The sequence below is a fragment of the Urocitellus parryii genome, chromosome 7 (genome assembly GCF_045843805.1).
Source record: "Urocitellus parryii isolate mUroPar1 chromosome 7, mUroPar1.hap1, whole genome shotgun sequence".
NCBI lineage: Eukaryota > Metazoa > Chordata > Mammalia > Rodentia > Sciuridae > Urocitellus > Urocitellus parryii.
The window spans coordinates 2614704-2632328 of record NC_135537.1 but is presented as its reverse complement, the minus strand read 5'-3'; the positions used below and the strand labels follow the sequence as shown (position 1 = coordinate 2632328).

The window sequence follows — 17625 nt, the reverse complement described above, 5'->3', positions numbered from 1 at the left end:
TATACGTAGATGCGACATTGTTTGGGGCATAAATATTTATGATTGTTATGTCTTGTGGATGATTCCCTTAAGCAGTATGAAATGACCTTCGTTATCCCTTCTGATTAACTTTGGTTTGAAGTCCACTTTGTCTGATATGAGGATGGAAACCCCTGCTTGACTTCCACGGTCCGTGTGAGTGGTATGTTTTGACCCACCCTTTCACCTTTGGTCTGTGGATGTCTTTTCCTGTGAGATGAGTTTCTTGAAGGCAGCGTATTGTTGGGTATTTTTTAAAAACCCAATCTGCCAGTCTATGTCTTTTAATTGATGAGTTTAGGCCATTAATATTCAGGGTTATTATTGAGACGTGGTTTGTAATCCTGGACATTTTGGTTTATTTTTTTTAACTTGACTTGGTTTCTCCTTTGATTGGCCTTTCCTTTAGAGTAGATCCTCCCTTTGTTGATTTTCATTGTTGTTTTTCATTTCTTCCTCCTGGAACATTTTCCCGAGAATGCTCTGTAGTGCAGGCTTTCTCACTGTAAATTCTTTTCTTTATCATGGAAGGTTTTATTTAGTCATCAAATCTGAAGCTTAGTTTTGCTGGACATAAGATCCTTGGTTGACATCCATTTTCTGTCAGAGCTTGGTCTATGTTGTTCCAGGATCTCTTGACTTTGAGGGTCTGGGTTGAGAAATCTGAGATTCGAATTGGTCTCCCTCTCTATGTGATCTGAAACTTTTCTCTTGAGGATTTTAAGATTATACCCTTATTCTGTATGCTAGGCATTTTCATTATAATGTGCCTTGGGGTGGATCTGTTGTGATTTTGTACATTTGGTGTCCTGTGAGCCTCTTGTATTTGATTTTCCAATTCATTCTTCATGTTTGGGAAATTTTCTGACACTATTTCATTTAAGAGATTGTGCATTCCTTTGGTTTGTATCTCCGTGCCTTCCTCTATCTTAGATTTGGTCTTTTGATGTTGTCCCATAATTCTTAGAAGTTCTGTTCATGGTTTCTCACCATCTTCACTTGTGGTCAACTTTATTTTCAAGATTATATATTCTGTCTTCATTGCCTGAAGTTCTGTCTTCCAGGTGATTTAGTCTGTTGTTGATGCTTTCTTCTATTGAATTTTTTTATTTGGTTTATTCTTTCTTTCATTTCAAGAATATCTGTTTTTTTTTTTTCAGAGACTCTTTCTTGAAGTAGTCTTATCTACCTGTATTTACTCTCTCATCTCTTTGAGGAGTGGTCAGTTGCTGCCTGAGTCTGCTCTCTTAATTCATTCTTTCCTTACAGATCAGTTTAATCCTGTACATTCTGAACTTCTCTGACGTGTCATCTGCTGTCAGTGGACTCCATTATTGTACAGTTGGTTTGTTTCGGGCTCTTCCTTCCCTTGTCTTTTCATGTTGTCTGTGTGTCCTCCTCTCTAGCAGTGGGGGTCCGAGGTACTACAGTTTCTAGTGTCCCTGCAGGGACCTGGATGATGGTCTTTTAAAATATATTTAATTCTGCACCAAAGCCTCTGGGACTTTTATTGGCTTTTAAAAAAATTAATTTTGGACTGTCATATCAATTTTTGGAGACATGATATCTTAGCATTACTTAATTTTCTTATTCATGAACACCATACATCTCCATTAAAAATTTACTTTTTGTAACACTGTCAATATATTGCACATTTTTCATCAGATATATCTTTCAGTCTTTCATATCTTTTATGCTGATGTGCCATTTAAAAAATCCATTTTCCAATTATTTGTTGCAAATAAATACAAATTCAGTTTCTTTCTATATGTTAATCTTATATCCTGATATGTTGCTAAATTCAATTATAAGTAATTTTCAGTTATTTTAGATTCTGTAAGATTTTCTGTGCATGCAACCATGTTATCTGGAAAGCAAGACAGTTTTACTTTTTCAATTGCAATCTGTATGTCTTCTCTTCTTTTTCTTACCTTATTGCATTGGTTAGCAATTGTAGTGCAATTCTGATGATGTGGAAAAACTGGGCATCTTTGCTCTATTCCTCCTGATTAGCAGGGAAAGTTAGTCTTTGTTAGTGTGTTTGCTATAGATTCAGAAGCCTTGTCAATTGGGAAGTTTCTTTTTACTCATGGTTTGTTGAGAGGTTTTTAACATGAATAAGTATTAAATTTTGTCAAATGCTTTTTCTTCATAATTTTTATTAAATATGATCATAATTTTTCTAGTTTATTCTATTGGTGTGTTGAATTACATTTATTGCTTTTCATACAATAGGTCAACCTTGTGTCTCTCAGATAAATGCTGCTTAATCATGGTGTGTTATCCTTTTATTCAGCATGTTAATATTTTGTTAAAAGCCTTTGAATCAATCTTCATGGAAAATGAACTCTAGTTTTACTTCTTTATTTTTTTAATGCACAATACCTTTATTTTATTTATTTATTTTTATGTGGTGCTGAGGATTGAACTCAGTGCCTTGCACACGGGAGGCAAGTGCTCCACCACTGAGCCACAACTGCAGCACTGTAGTTTTATTTCTCATGTCATTCATTTCAGTATCATGGATTTGCTGGCTTCATGAAATGACTTGGAAAGACTTCTTTCTCCCTCTATTTTTCTTGAAATAATTTGTGTAGAATCGGTATTATTTTTTTCTTAACTACTGATAGAATTCAACAGTGAAGTGTCTGGGCGGGGAGTTTTCTTTGTGGAAATGAGACAAAGGGAAGATCTGAAAAAAATCACCTGCTCTTAGCTTTTGAGTGGACCCTCTGGACTCACCTGCACTTAGTCACTTGCTTTTAGTTAACTATACCTGACCTCTCTGATGTGAGGGTCACGGTGTTGACAGTTGTTAAGTTGATCCAGTTGCTTTCCCCATGCTCATCCCATAAATAGCCCCAAACCCTATAATCAGGCAGGTGAATTTCAGACTTGTTCTCCCATCTCCATGCTCTTGCCTGGTGAATAGACTCTCTTTTGTAAGACTCTTCAGTGTTTGACACATTGCATGGAAGGTAAAATGGATGTGGCTTGGTAACCAGAAGGTTTTAAATTATACTACCAGTTTAGTACATATAGGACTACATAGATTTTCCATTTCTTCTAGTGTCAGCTTGGTAATTTGTGTTTTTCAGGGAATTCATTGCATCTTTAGTCTGATTTATTGGAATCATATTTCATTATCATCCTTTAATATCTAAAAGATTTCTAATGTTCCTTATTTTTTTTTCTGAAACTGACATTGTATGATTTTTCACTTGATCAGTTTATTAATTTATTAATCTTTTGATGACACTTTTTGGTTTTATTCATTGTTTGTTGTTTGTCTCTTTTTTAGTTCTTTAACATACGGTTTAGTATTTATTATTTTCTTCCTTCTACTTTTTTTGGGTTTAATTTGCTCTTTTTTGGTAGTTTGTTAAAATGAAGATTTAAATAATTTTATACATTTCTCCTGTTCTAATACAGGCATTAAAATACAAATTTCCCAGCATTGATTTTTGTCATCTCTCACAAATGTTTCTATGTTGTGTTTTTATTATCATTCAATTAAAATAAAAATATTTTCTAGTTCTCTTGTGATTTCTTCTTTGACCCATGGATTATTTAGAACTGTGTTGTTTAATTTCCAAGCATTGGAGTTTTTCCAGATACCTTTTAGTATTGACCTCTAATTTATGTTTTGGTCAGAGAAAGTACTGTTTGACTTCAGCCCTTTTAAATTTATTGAAAATTGATAGATGCCAGTGTGTGGTGAGCTACGGAATGTTCTATTTGCATTTGAAAGGAATGTCAATTAGATCAATTTGGTTAATTGCGTTGTCCAGGTCTTCGGTTTCCTTAGTGATTTCTGTTCCATTAATCACTCGTGTTCAGCGCTGTGACAGCCTGACCAGCACTGAGCCCGGCTCGCCCTGTGGGTGCCATGCAAAGGCTCCATGGTGGTCAGCGCCCAGGGTCTTCACGGCGGCCCTTTGAGCCAGGACTTTTATCCTCATTGACGGATGGTGAACTCAGGAACAGCGAGGCTGACGAGGCCACAGCTGTGATTGGTTGAACATGAACCAGGTCTGCAGTGGCCCATGTCCCTTCTCTCAGGTTTGTGAGCTCCAACTCTGGGGGTGTCCGATGGGGCTGCCCTGAGATGGCGCACCCCAGTCTGCTTCCCCCTTTCAGCTCTGGCCCCTGTGTCCTCTCTGGTCCCAGGCCATCATGGATCCAGGTCCTGGGCAGAGTGGAGGGCTGTGTGTCGACACCTGCCTCAGGACCAGAGACCCAGGCTCCAGTCCCCACTGTGGCTAAGTCCCCTCCCGTCTGCTCATCTGTACAGTGGGGAACACCCCTGCTCCCCTCCCTTCCCCTCTCCCCCCTCCCTCCCTGCCCCTCTCCCCCCTCCCTCCCTGCCCCTCTCCCCCTCCCTCCCTGCCCCTCTCCCTCCTCCCTCCCCCTCCCTCCTCCTCCCTCCCCACTGTACCCTCCACCTGGCCTGGCTGCCCACAGAGGCCCAGGGCCAGCCGGTCTCCCTGCCTACCTGGGCCAGCAGGGTCTCCCAGCGCGCCCTGTCTTCCCGGTTCAGAAGCTCCTCTGTGGGAGACGGAGGTGGGCTGCAGCCAGGTCTGAGCTCACAGCCAGGGCTGGCCTGGGGCCCCAGCTCCCCCAGCCCTCAGACACTGAGTCGGGGGGACACTGTCCTGCCTCTGCCTGGCCTGGCTCCGGGGCAGGGGGAGGCAACCAGGAGGGCCGCGAGCCAGACTGGAGTTGGTCAGGGTCCAGGGAGCTGGATTGGCATTGTGGCCCTGGCCCCTTGTGTGTGGCCTCAAACAGGTCCTGTACTTCTCTGGACCTCAGGCTGTCTCATGGTGACCGGAGGGACACCTCTGAGTAGGGCCTTTTGGGGTGTGCGGAAGTTCCTTCAAGTTTGGGGAAATAAGGCTCAGGGAGTCTTGTGAGGTGAGAAAGCCTTATGGGAGATTTGGAGATCCCACCTCAGTAGGGGCTGCTTTGGAGGCCCCTCAGGTGCAGAGGGACCCTTCCCAGCCTTTGCCAGTTCCAGGGTGGAGGAACAAGGCCAGGCTAAGCCGATTCCTGCCTGGTTCCGGGCCTGGTCCTAGGAGACCTCTTGTCTCCTCCCTGCTGCCCCTGGGCCCTTGCACAACCAGCTCTCCTCCAACTCCTCTGCTTCAGCTGCAGTTCCTGCCAGTCCCTGCTGGGGGTCGGGCACAGCAGCCTGGTGCCACCCCCATGAGCCTCGCTGTCTCAGGGTCGGTGTGCCTCCCCCCAGATCTGCCTCCCTGCCCCCCCCCCCCACTGCAGGCAGCACATACCATGGGAGGACAGGGTGCCCATCACGTAGAGGACGCTGCGATGCGGGAAGACACCGGTCAGGAACTCCGTCTCCAGGTGCTGGGCCACCTCCGGCCACGAGTGCCTGCAGAGGGCCACCAGCACGTCGCTGGCTGCGTTCTGGTACATGTCTTCAAGCTCCTGGGGGGGAGGGGCAGTCAGCGCAGGCCCAGAGCCCGGAGCCTCCAGCCTGTGGTTTGATGGACACAGCATTGGGGGGATGGAAAAGGAGGCTGATAGAGTAGGTAAAGCATCCTCAGCGAGAAGAGCGAAGCAGGGGGCGTCCAATACCAGAGCTTAAGCCACACTACAGAGCTATAGTGACCCAAACGGCTGTGCTGGCACCAAAACACACCTGTAGACCAGAGGTACAGGACAGAGGACACAGAGACAGACGGACAGGAATACGGCTACCTCACACTAGCAGAGGCACCACAGAGATACACTGGAGAAAGAAAAGACAGCCTTCAACACACAGTGCTGGAACTGGAAATCTGTTAAGGTCTGTAAACAAGTCAGGATGGCGCCAAATGTTAGAGTCTGTAAACAAGTCAGGATGGCGCCTGGCATTTTGCCAGGGGGAGTGGTTTGTGAAGTAACGCCAGCGAGCCATTAAGTGTGGAGATTCCTTATTGGTTGACTGCTGTATCTAGTTTATGCTAATTAAGATAAGCTGTGTGGAATGTATAAATACCGTTCCTGTCCTACAATAAACGGTTCCTACTCCTGCTGGATCAACCTTCACAAGTTCCTCGTCACCCCCCAGTTATTTTGCTGCAGCCGGACTGCGGCAGAAATCCATATGTAGCAGAGTGAAATTAGACCCCTGTCTCCCACCCCGCACAAAACTCAGTGGGATCAAGGACCTTGGCCTGAGCTAGAGACCCTGAGCCTGCAAGAGGAAAGAGGAGGCCAGACTCTCCATCATTCTGGCTTAGGACCTGACCTCTCAACAAGACTCCTACAGTACAAGAAGGAAAACCAAGATCAATAAACGGGATGGAGTCAAACTAAAGAGGTTCTTCCTAGCAAAGGAGACAACCAAGAATGTGAAGAGAGGCCTACAGAAGGGAGAGACTCTTGACCACACTCACCTCAGTCAGAGCATTGATCTCCAGGATATATCAATGACTCAGTGGACTTCCACCCAGACCCCAGATAACCCAATCCATCCTGGGCTAAGAACTGAACACTTCACAGAAGAAGAAATACGACTGGTCAACAAAGTGAAAAATGTTCAACACCTCTAGCAATTAGAGAAATGCAAATTAAAACCCCATCGATAGTTCATCTCACTCCAGTCAGAATGGCAGTTATAAAGAACACAAGTAACAATAAACATTGGCGAGGGAGGATGTGGGGAAAGGCACACTCATTCACTGCTGGTGGGACTGCAAATTGGTGCAACCACTCTGGAAAGCAGTATGGAGATTCCTTAGAAACTTGGAATAGAACCTCTTTGACCCAGTTATCCCACTCCCCAACATATATGAAAAGGACTTAAAAATCAACATACTATAGTGTTGCAGGCACATCAATATTTATAGCAGCTCAATTCACAATAGCTAAGCTATGGAACTAACCTAGGGGCCCCTCAACAGATGAACGGATAAAGAAAATGTGGTCTAGGGGCTGGGGTTGTGGCTCAGCAGTAGAGTGCTCGCCTAGCATGTACGAGGCCCTGGGTTTCATCCTCAGCACCACATAAAAATAAATAAATAAAATAAAGGTATTGTGTCCAACTACAACTCAAAATAAATATTTAAAAATGTGGTCTCTATACACAATGGAATATCACTCAGCCATAAAGAAGAATGAAATAATGGCATTAGCTGGTAAAAAGGGGTGGAATTGGAGACTATCATGCTAAGTGAAATAAGCCAATCCCCCAGATCAAAGGCAGAATATTCTGTCTGATAGGTGGGTGTGACTCACAATAAGCAGGGTGGGAGGAGGAATAGAAGTTCACTGGATCAGACCAAGGGGAAGGGAGGGAAGGAGGGGAATGGGAATGGGAAAGACAGGAGAATGAATGAGACATCCCTCTCCTGTGTTCATGGGAACCTCACACCGTGTCCGACCACAAGATTGGGAGCTGTGCGCCCTGTAGGTAGGGCACGTCAAACCCATTCTCTGTCACGTACAACTACTAAAAAGAACAAATAAAAAAAGAAAGAAACAAGAGGCCCAGGGAACGGAGGGGAGCTCTGTGCCCAGGCTCTGGACTCTGGGTCCCCTGAAGTCCCAGAACACACTGTCCTGCACCCTGCCTCAGGGCCTTGCTCTGTGGAGCCGCCTGCCCGGTGCTGCATCTCCCCTGGCCCTCTGCCAAGCCCTCGCTGTGTCTCAGGCCCACTCCCGGGCACGCTCAGGACATGTCACGTCCTGTGACGTCACCAAGAGTTCAGAACCCAGGCTGTGCTCCTGCTGGGACTCTCCGCCTGCAGGGTGGCTCTTGGCTGCGCCAGGCCCCCCAGGCCCACCAGGGCCACCCTTGGGCGGCAGCCAGCCTGTGCCTGGAGCCGGCCCTGGGCGGCCACCGGCCTTCTCGGCTGCTGTGGGATTCTGTCATCTGCTGGAGGAGGCGGGGGCAGCAAAGACCCTGCCGTAGGTGGCATCTGAAGGAGCAGGTGTCCAAGGGCCCTCCTGCTCTCAGGAAATAGAGAGGTCATTGCAGTTCTGTGAAAGCACACGGTTGTGAGGGCTTCTTAAGAGGATGGATCGGATCTGATTTTGCTTAAAAAAAGAAAGACCCTCATTTTTTTTTAAAGAGAGAGAGAATTTTAATATTTATTTTTTAGTTTTCGGCGGGCACAACATCTTTGTTTGTATGTGGTGCTGAGGATCGAACCCGGGCCACACGCATGCCAGGGGAGCACTCTACCGCTTGAGCCACATCCCCAGCCCTGAAAAACCCTCGTTTAAAACTACATTTAGCAGAATTTAAAAAGGACAAAAGCCATCATATTCTCGGAGCTGGAAGCAGACAGACGAGAGATTCGAAGTCCAAGAGCTAAGCCAGGAGCGGGAGAGGCCGAGAGCCAAGCCCACAACCTTGCGTGGACCCAGGACGAGGTGCGCCGTGGTGGAAATCCAGAACTCGGGTGCTGTGAGCCCCGGGGAAGGCAGGTCCTACAGAAGGGTGGGCGTCAGGACGGCCTGGGCCTCCAGGGCTCTACAGAGGGCCGAGGACCAAGGGACGGCGATCTAGAGTCCAGGGCCCGATAGGACACAGAGGGTTCTGGAAACTCGTAGCTCACGGTTTCCTCCCCAAACACTCCTACGGAGGAAGCAGCTGGAGATGAGTGTCTTCTACGTGGGAATTGGGGAACCAGGCTGCTCAAATCGTGTCACATGCATGTGGCGGAGGAATCCACTGTTACGTACAATTACCATCCAACAGTGAAAAATGAATTTTAAAAGTTGGCAGCAGAACAACAATAAAAGGCATTTTTTTAAAAAAGCAGCCTATAATCCCAGCAGCTTGGGAGCCTAAGGCAGGAGGATCATGAGTTCAAAGCCAGCCTTCAGCAAAAGCCAGGTGCTAAGCGACTCAGGGAGACCTGTCTCTAAATAACATACAAAACAGGGCTGGGGGTGTGGCTCAGGGGTCGAGTGCCCCTGGGCTCAATCCTCAGGCCCCCTCCCCTCCGAAAAATGTATCTTTGCCTGAAAAAATAAATTTGATATATGGCAGAGGAGGGAATAAATTGGGAAGGAGGAAGACGTGGGGTGTAGCAATGGGGTCTCCTGATGGAAAGGGTGGTGGGAGTCCCAGAGCAAGGCAGACCCCAGGATGATGCCCAGCACTGCCCCGGGAGGGGTCCTGTCCGCCCCCGGGGAGCCTGAAGCCAGACCCCTGTGCGCTCAGCTCCCTGCACCCGCCCCGCCAGCGCTTTATCATGACAGAAGCCACAGGAGCACGCCACAGGAGCAAGGTCGTGCACACACACGTGCACACACACACGTGCACACACACACACACACAAAACACATGCACACACACATGCACACGTGCACACACACACACACACGCACACACATGTGTGTGTGCACGCACAAGTTTAAACAGAGAAAGGAGCAGGTGGACCTGCCCTGGGCTCCTCTGTCCTTGCCTCTGTCCTCCCCGCCCACGGTTCTCAAGCTCTCTGGGGTGCACCCGCTGTCTATCCACGAGGCTTGTCCCCTGGCCAGTCCCACACTCCAGCCTCCCTGTCCTTCTGTAGAATGGGCCAGAGCTCCTGTTGGTGGGCGCTGCTCTGGCCTTTGGTCTGCTTGTCCTAATGAGCTCCCTGTAAGGCTGTGAACACGGCCCAGGAAGGACACAGGCCCCTCCCCTCCTGGCGGGGGATGTCTATCACAATCGTGCTATCCTTCCCCAGCCTCGGACACTGGCCGGCCCCAGCCCCTTAGTGGCCCAGGGGACATCTCACACAGTGCTGCCCACGCCCACAGGCCTAAGGCATGGCTGCTGCCCGCTGCCTGGCCTGCAAGGGACGGGCCCCTGTGGCCCTGTGTGGCCTGGACGCTGCACTAAAGACCGTCTCCCAGTGGCGTCGGCCTCCTTGTCACTGGAAGGACATCCTGGGTCAAGTGGCCTAGTCATGGCTTGGTGGTGCTGTGGCCTAGACTGCAGGGGGCCTGGCCACTGCCCTCTGGCCACCACTCGCCTGCGTGGCTGAGGACCCCACCATGGGCTGCCAGGCTGCCTGGTCTGAGATACACCCCTGTCCCCACAGCCCTGGAGGCCACCGTGGAGACTGCTGCTGGCCTGGGGATGGGGCTGCTCAGGTCCAGTCCACACACCTCCACGGGCAGTAGCCCAGGGGCCGGAGCCGAGGGCTGATCTGCAGCCTGGGGAATGGGTGGGACTGGCACTTAGGTCTCCAGAGGCTGGAGTGTGGGCAGCCACAAAGGGATGGTCAGGGAGGAGGTGGACAGGGGAACCCGAGCCCAACTCAAGAAGGGACCTCCCTGTCTCAGCTTCCTCAGCCCCAGAATGCATGGACCTGTCCCTCTGGAGGGCCAGGGGTGAGGACACAGGAGTGGACACACACCGTCTGAGGGACCACGAGACCCAGCAGCGCTGCGTCACGGGGATCCCTGGGGAGCCACTTGCATCCCCAAAGCCCCTGGGGGAGTGGCCATTGGCCAGGAGGGGGGAGACCCACCGTGGACTTGGTCATGTTCTCCAGGGCCAGCTGCATGAAGCGCCTCTTCCAGATGTCCTCCATGACGTCACTGGCGCCAATGACATTCTTCAGGACCTGGAACAGCCGGAACTTGTGCCGGTTGGAGATCTATGGACAGCAGAGGGGGTGCTGGACGGTTGGGTCTGGTCACGCCCGGGGTGCCAGCAGGAGCACTGGACGGAGGGAGGCAGAGGGGAGGCCAGGAGTGGCTGTGTGTGGCCATGCACTGGGCAGCTCTTAGGAAATGCCTGCTGCGTGCCGGCCTGGACAGGAACCAGAGACCACACGGAAGGGGATGGTCCCCATCTCAGGGAACTGCCATGGGAATGAGCAGCAGTCCACTCCCGTCTGGGCAGTCATCGTCCATGCAGCCCCCAACTCCGTCCACCCACCCTCCATCCATTTCTGCCCCCACTTGGCTCAGCTTCAGCTCCCCAGTCTGCGAGGATCAGAGTGTTGCCTCAGCAGAGTGTTCTGAGGGCCAAGCTGTGTCCACTCCCTCCTCCTTCCTCAGCCCCTTCAGCGCAGGAGGACGTTGAGTCTTGGCCCAAATGAGTACTATGGAGGACTGGAGCCCCTTGGGGTCTCGCGCCCCCATGTCTGCTCCCAAGGGCCCGGGCACGCCCACCTCTGGGTTGTCTGCGAAGTAGTCGTGGATGGTCTCCATCACCAGGTGGGGGGACCCCTGAGCCATGTCCTTGACCTTCTTGATGATGAACTTGAGGTGCAGGGGGTCTGAGCTGTTGATGTCCCGGAGCATCTTGAAGCAAATGGCTGGAGTCGACAAGAAGGGAGTGAGGGCTGGGGCCCGGGGCTCACCTCGTGGCCGCAGGGGAAGGAGGGGGGGCCAGGAGGAAGCTGCACGCCAGGAGGACCAGGTGCCTGCCCAAATGTCCTCACGGGGCTTGAGAGGGACAGAGAGCAGGAAGGCCTTCCAGTCGGCCTGTCCTGTGCACCCACGTGGATTCCCACCCACTCACTGACCTGCCCACCTCTGCATCCACTCATCCATTGTCCACTCGTCTGTCCATTACCCACACATTCATCCCTATATGTTAGTCCACCAGTCCGTCTACCTATCCATCTTTTCATTTTTGCACTCATCTACCCACGCACCCACCCGAGTGCATAGATCCATCCATCTGCCCACTATCATCTGTGCAGAGATGGGTCCATCCACCTGTCCATCTTCCTGTCCATCCTTCTCTCCCTCCATTCACCATCCTCTGATCCTCTCACCCTCCATGAGGGGGAAAGCATTGCAGGGAGAGGTCAGGCCTGCGCTGAGGCTCTGAGGTTTGAAAGCGAATGGAGGGGAACGGAAGGTAGGATGGCAGATGGGTACTTGGGGGGTGTTGGATGGTGCCACAAGGGGGGGTGGGAAGCCAAGGGAGGAGCAGGGCTCCCTGCTGGAAGCTCCGTGAGTGCGCACCCCGCGCCATCTCCAAGTCCTGGAGAGGACCCCCTCTGGCCCTGACCCTCAGGACTGCGTCCAGTGGAGGACAGGGTAGGGTTTGCTGGAAGCCGACCCCTGTGCACCCCCCCTTGCCCTGGCCGAGTCCCAGGCCTGGTGATCACCTGCGTTGTAGGCCTCCTCCATGAACATCTTGTGCTCCTTGGGCATCAGGGCAGCCTGGCTGCTCCTGGACTTGCAGAGCAGGATAGTGGTGTGCTGTGACTGCCTGTCCCTGCCGGCAGAGTCCTTTGGGGACTTGCTGCAGGAGGACTCCTTCGCGGGTCTTGGGACGTGGGAGGAGATTCTGAAAGGGAAGGGGGGTTGGAGAGAGGGCTGCGCACGTTTGTATTCAAGATGGAAGCAGGGCGCAGAGTCGCTGGGTTTGGATCAGGCTGGGAGGTGGCTTCCAGGGGTCTCGCCTCCACTCACGGCCTGGCTGGGCCCTGGGAGGGGCGGGGGCCGAGGTCTCAGGACATATTGAGTGGACAGAGTCACCTGCGGCCTGGTGGGATCTGGCTTCCTGGCAGGGGCTGGTGACAGAAAGGCTGGTGGTGTGGGCGGGTTCAGGGCCCTCCTCCCCCAGCTCTGGCTCTGGCACTGACTGGGATGACCCCGTATCTCCAGGACGGCCTGGGAGACGTCCCTGACTTTCCAGGTGTCCCTGGTGAGGTCCCCGAGGTGAGGAGAGCTTTCGGGGCTCTCAGCGGGAGCGCGGACAGATGTGGGGCCCCTTCAAGCTGGTGTTGGTCCCTGCCCTCTCCCCGCTCCCTCCTGTCCCCCTGCAACGTGGGGGAGGATTGCCCAGAGGCACTCGTCGCCACAGAGGGCGCAAGGGAGGGCATCCCTGGGCTCCCCCCAGGGAGAGGTCAGGCTCTGTGGCCCCTCCTCAGGACTCATTGGCTCCTTCCCTCTCAGTTCCCACTTCCAGGTGCCTCCCGGGGGAAGGCTGTTGGAGGCCTGGTTGCGTCAGTGCACAGGATGGACAGTCGGCGGACTGGACGCGGCGTGCTGCAGCATGTTTCACGCCTGCACTTGCCCACCACGTGGGAACGTGTGTCAGGTCCACCTCAGACTCCTCCTGTGGCTCCCGGTTCCACGCCAAGGAAAACTCAAAGTCCTGAGAACGCCACGCGGCACAGACGCTCCCTGCCAAGCTGGAGCCACCAGGCCCAGCTTTGCTCCTGCCTTCAACACATAGAAACCGCAAAACCACACGGGATCACGGCCGCCAGACATCACACCTCGGCAGCACGGAGATGATCCCCGGGAGGGGGCTGCGAGGGGCTCCCACTGCCACAGCTAGTGCCAGGACGGCTTCCCGCTCCCAGCGCAGGGACAGGGAACAAGGAGCCACAGCCTCTGTGAGAGGGGGAGCTGGAGGCACCTGAGGCCAACGTGGCTCGAGCTTTCAGGGAAGAGCCGTGGGAGGAGCAGCACAGAGAGGGAGAGAATTCGGGAGATTTGCAGAAACCCACCCTCGTATCTGCACTCAGTGCAGTGGGAAAAGAGCCACAAGGAGCCGAGCAGCCTTGCCTGGGCTCGGCGGCACTGAGAGGGGTTCCTGTTCCATCCACCATGCTCGGGAACCCGCGAAGCCCACGGGGCGTTCTAGAGCTCTCTGCATGGTGTTACCCCAGTCACGGGAGAAAAGCAGTCCTAACAAGGTGCCCTCGCCCCCCTTCCAAAGCTCTAACAGCAAGGACAAACTGTTTTCAATAGTCTCACTGTGCTCCAGAACAAAGCTCAAGAGTATTTCAAGGAGTATCCAAAACCCAACAGGGTAAAACTCACACTGTCTGGCATCCGATCAGATTTACCAGATGTGCAAAGACCAGATGAGCATCAGACCCACCACGAAGGGGAGACTCAACAGATCAGAAGCAACTTAGAAAAGGCAGAATCAGTGATGGACGGGGACATTAAACAGCTACACTTAGGTTCCGATTGGTGGAGTGAAACAAGCAGCTGAGAGACGGAGAACACCAAGAAGAATCTGAAAATGCTCTTCCGATTAAGACGGATGACTTTATCAGAGACAAGACCCTGTGGAGCGAAAGACAAACCTGAATCAACTTGAAGATCAACAGAAAAAAACAAAAACAAAATCAAAAATAAAACACAAGTAGAATACAGACTGGAAACACTGGAACCCAGGGTCAGCGCACTGTGGGACGCCCCAGAGGCCACGGTGCAGGGGCAATTTGAGTCTCCCCAGGAGAAGGAAGGGGGCGGAGATCAAATTTGAAGAGATGATATCTGAACATTTTCCAAACTTTACGAAAAGTATAAATCATATCCAGGAAAATGAGAATTCTAAGTAAGAAGTGCGAAGGAAGAAACACCAAATCATATCGGAATAAAATTGCAGATGGTGGGAGGTGGCACACACCGGGAATCCCCGAGGCTGGGGAGGCTGAGGCAGGAGGATCGCAAGTTCAGAGCCAGCCTCAGCAAAAGGAAGCACTAAGCAACTCAGTGAGACCCTGTCTCTAAATGAAATACAAAATAGGGCTGAGTGCCCTAGTATCCCTCCACCCAAAAATAAAATTGTGTACAACTGATGATGAGAGGAAATCTTTAAAAAGCCAAAGAGAAAGGCATATTAAGGACCAAAGACAGCACAGCTCGTTAGCAACAGGCAGGCAGGAAGGCAGCAGCGCTCAGGGAGGAAACCCCACTCACCCGCCAGGCCAGCACCCTCTACCCAGGGAAGAAGCCTTGAGAAGCTCCATGTGAAGCAGAGACCTTTCCACACACCAAACCCCTTGGGAACGCATCCCAGGACACCTGCACTGAAGACCCCCCGGAGGGGACCCAGGCAGGGGGTGACGTCAGAGGGAGCTGCACAAGAGGGGAGCACACTGAAGTGGGCAGGGGGGCGGGAAATCCAACACACTGTGCTTTGTTTTATAAATTTCAGCTAAACGTATTGTGGGTTTCTAAAAATATAGAAAAACAGCATACAACAACACTAGCAAAGGTTTAAGGACATTAAAATAAGATGTTCAAGATTCTTGTCCTCTAAGTGGCCAATTGACTTGACGGTGGTCCGAGGTCAGCTGGTACTGTGCTCCACAACCACCACCCAACCACAGAAAGGGACATTTCAGGGTAACAGTCACAGAGGACATAGACTAAGACCAACCCTATCAGCAGTCCCACTAAATGTAAGGGACTTAAACAGCACCATTAGTAGCAGGGATTGCCAAATTGGGAAAAAAGCCAGAGTCAGGTGCATGCTGCTGACATTTAATATATGTAATCTAGTAGACACCAACTGATGACAAATAAAGGGATGGAAAGAGATGGGCTACTCACAGCAGCTAACAAAAACGGGCATTGCTCTGTTCCTATCAGACAAACTGTATTTTAGAAGTATAAATATACATATATGAGGTATTTATATATCAGAGAAAGGAGAATTCACTCAGAATGATAAAGGAACCATCTGTCACGATGACTACTTATGTTCAACAGAGCATTTGTAAAGGGAAAATACAAAAGAGGCAGAAGTTTAACTATGATAAAAGATCAAGCATGTCAGTATTGAATGAAAAAGTAGAAGAAAAGCCCATACTTTACAAAACTCATAAAACTCTGTGAAACTCCTGTGGTTAAGGGGTTGATCGTGTGACCAATGAAATCATATTACAAAAAAAAAAAAAAGAAGAGACGACATTACAATTGAATGTTCATGCATCTCACAACAGAACTTCCAAACACACGAGGCAAAGAAGCTGGAGCTGCGAGGAGAAACGGCGGATCCACCACCGCAGTTCAACCCTTCAACCCCCTCTCCACCACGGTGGGAGCGGTGAAGAAGACATCAGCAGGATCCCGAAGATCAGCACCACCGTCAGTGCCGCCACGGGGACGCTCAGGACCCCACCCAGCAGGAGAGGACCGCTCTCTTCAACACAGACGGCACGTTTGCCAGGACCGGCCATAAAATGTCTCAGGAAGTTTAAGAGGATTCAAATCAAACAAAACCTGGTCTCCGACCACGACAGAATTAAATTAGAAATCGATAACAGAGACAGATGGAAAGAAAGATCCTGGGGAATTTGGATACTAAATAACACACTTTCCAATAACCTATAGGGGAGGAAGAACTCAGAAGCAAAATAAAAAGTAATTTGAGTGGAATGAAAATGAAAACACAACGTATCAAAATGCCTTGGAGGGAAATCTACAGTATTAAGCATGTATACCAAAAAAGAATAAAAGCCTGAAATCAATGACCTAGGATTCCACCTACAAAACTAAAAATAGCAAATTAAACTCAAAGAAAGAAAATCATAAAAAGTAGAGCAGACATCAATAAAACAGAGGACAAAAAAATAGAGAAAGTCAGTGAAACCGAAGGCTGGTTCTAAGAAAAGAAGAATACATTGATGAACATCTGGCAGGAATTTAGGGGGCAAAAAAAGAGAAGTTGCAAATTATTAACATCAGTAATAAGTGAGGTGCACCATTACAGGCACCACAGATGTCAACAGGGTGGCAAGAAAATATCACGAGCGACTTCATGCCAATAAACTTGTCAACCGAAATAAAATGGGCAGATTTCTTAAAGCCACAAAATACCACAGCTCTCCCAGGACTCACATCAGAATAGCCCTATGTCTACTACAAAAATTAATTTGTATTTAAGAATCTTGCCACAAAGAAAACTTCAGGTCCAGATGTTCCTTTAATCTTATCAAGCATTTAGGAAGAAATAATACCGATACCAAAACTCTTTCAGAAAATTTAAAGAAGAGGGTATACACTTCCCAACTCCTTCAGTTTGGCAAGCATCATTCTGATAATTCAATGATATTGCAAATAAATAAAAGTAGATCCTAATATCCTCCATTAACAGACGCAAACTTTGTTAACAAAAGGATCCAAAATACAGACATACACTCATTCATCATGCCCAAGTGGGGCTTCTCTGGGGAACCCAAGGCTGGCTGAGGATTTGAAAATCAATCCGTGTACTTCACCGTATTGGCAGACTCATGAAGAAAATGATATGATCATCTCAATAAGTGCAGAGAAGGCATTTGACAAAATTAAACATCTAATCATAATAAAAACAGAAACTGAGGGAATTCCTTCACCTGATGAGGGCATCTGTAAAAACCCTGCAGTTGCATACTGAGAGGTGAAAGACTGAGTGTTTCCCCACATGATGGGACTGAGGCCAGGGTGCCCTGACCACTGCTGCTCCACGTCATAATGTAGCCTTCTCATGGAGCAAGAAGTCAAGAAAAAATAACAAAAGGCATGCAGCTTAGAAAGGAAGAGACAAACTATTTGTAAAATAATTATTTTCTAAGTAGAAAATTCCAAAGGATCTACACAAAGTACTAGAACTAAAAAGTTAGTGGAATTCTCTTCAAAACAGACCATATTTTAGGCCACAAAGCGTCTCTTAGCAAATACATAAAAATCATTACAATTTCTTGCATCCTTTTAGATTATAATGAAATGATATTAGAAATCAACTCGACCAAACCCTACAACATAGAGATTGACCAATACTCTTCTGAATGACGAATGGGAGAAGAAATCAAGGGAGAAATTAAAAAATTCTTAGGCTCAAATGAGAACATGCCAGAACCTCTGGGACCCTGTGAAGGTGGTTCTGAGAAGAAAGTTTATAGC

At 49.5% G+C, this 17625-nt stretch overlaps 1 protein-coding gene across 1 annotated transcript in view; it reads right to left on the bottom strand.

The window, feature by feature from the left end:
- Positions 1 to 10547, bottom strand: part of LOC113192821 (maestro heat-like repeat family member 5) — a 62960-nt gene extending 52413 nt beyond the window's left edge. Inside the window, exons 1-3 of the mRNA XM_077800917.1 lie at positions 10497 to 10547; positions 5307 to 5466; positions 4514 to 4566 (exon numbers count right to left, since the gene is read on the bottom strand). Of these exons, the coding sequence (XP_077657043.1) occupies positions 4514 to 4566; positions 5307 to 5466; positions 10497 to 10532 (249 nt within the window). The 5' untranslated portion in view covers positions 10533 to 10547. The remainder of the gene's footprint in view (positions 1 to 4513; positions 4567 to 5306; positions 5467 to 10496) is intronic.
- Positions 10548 to 17625: the final 7078 nt, after the last annotated feature.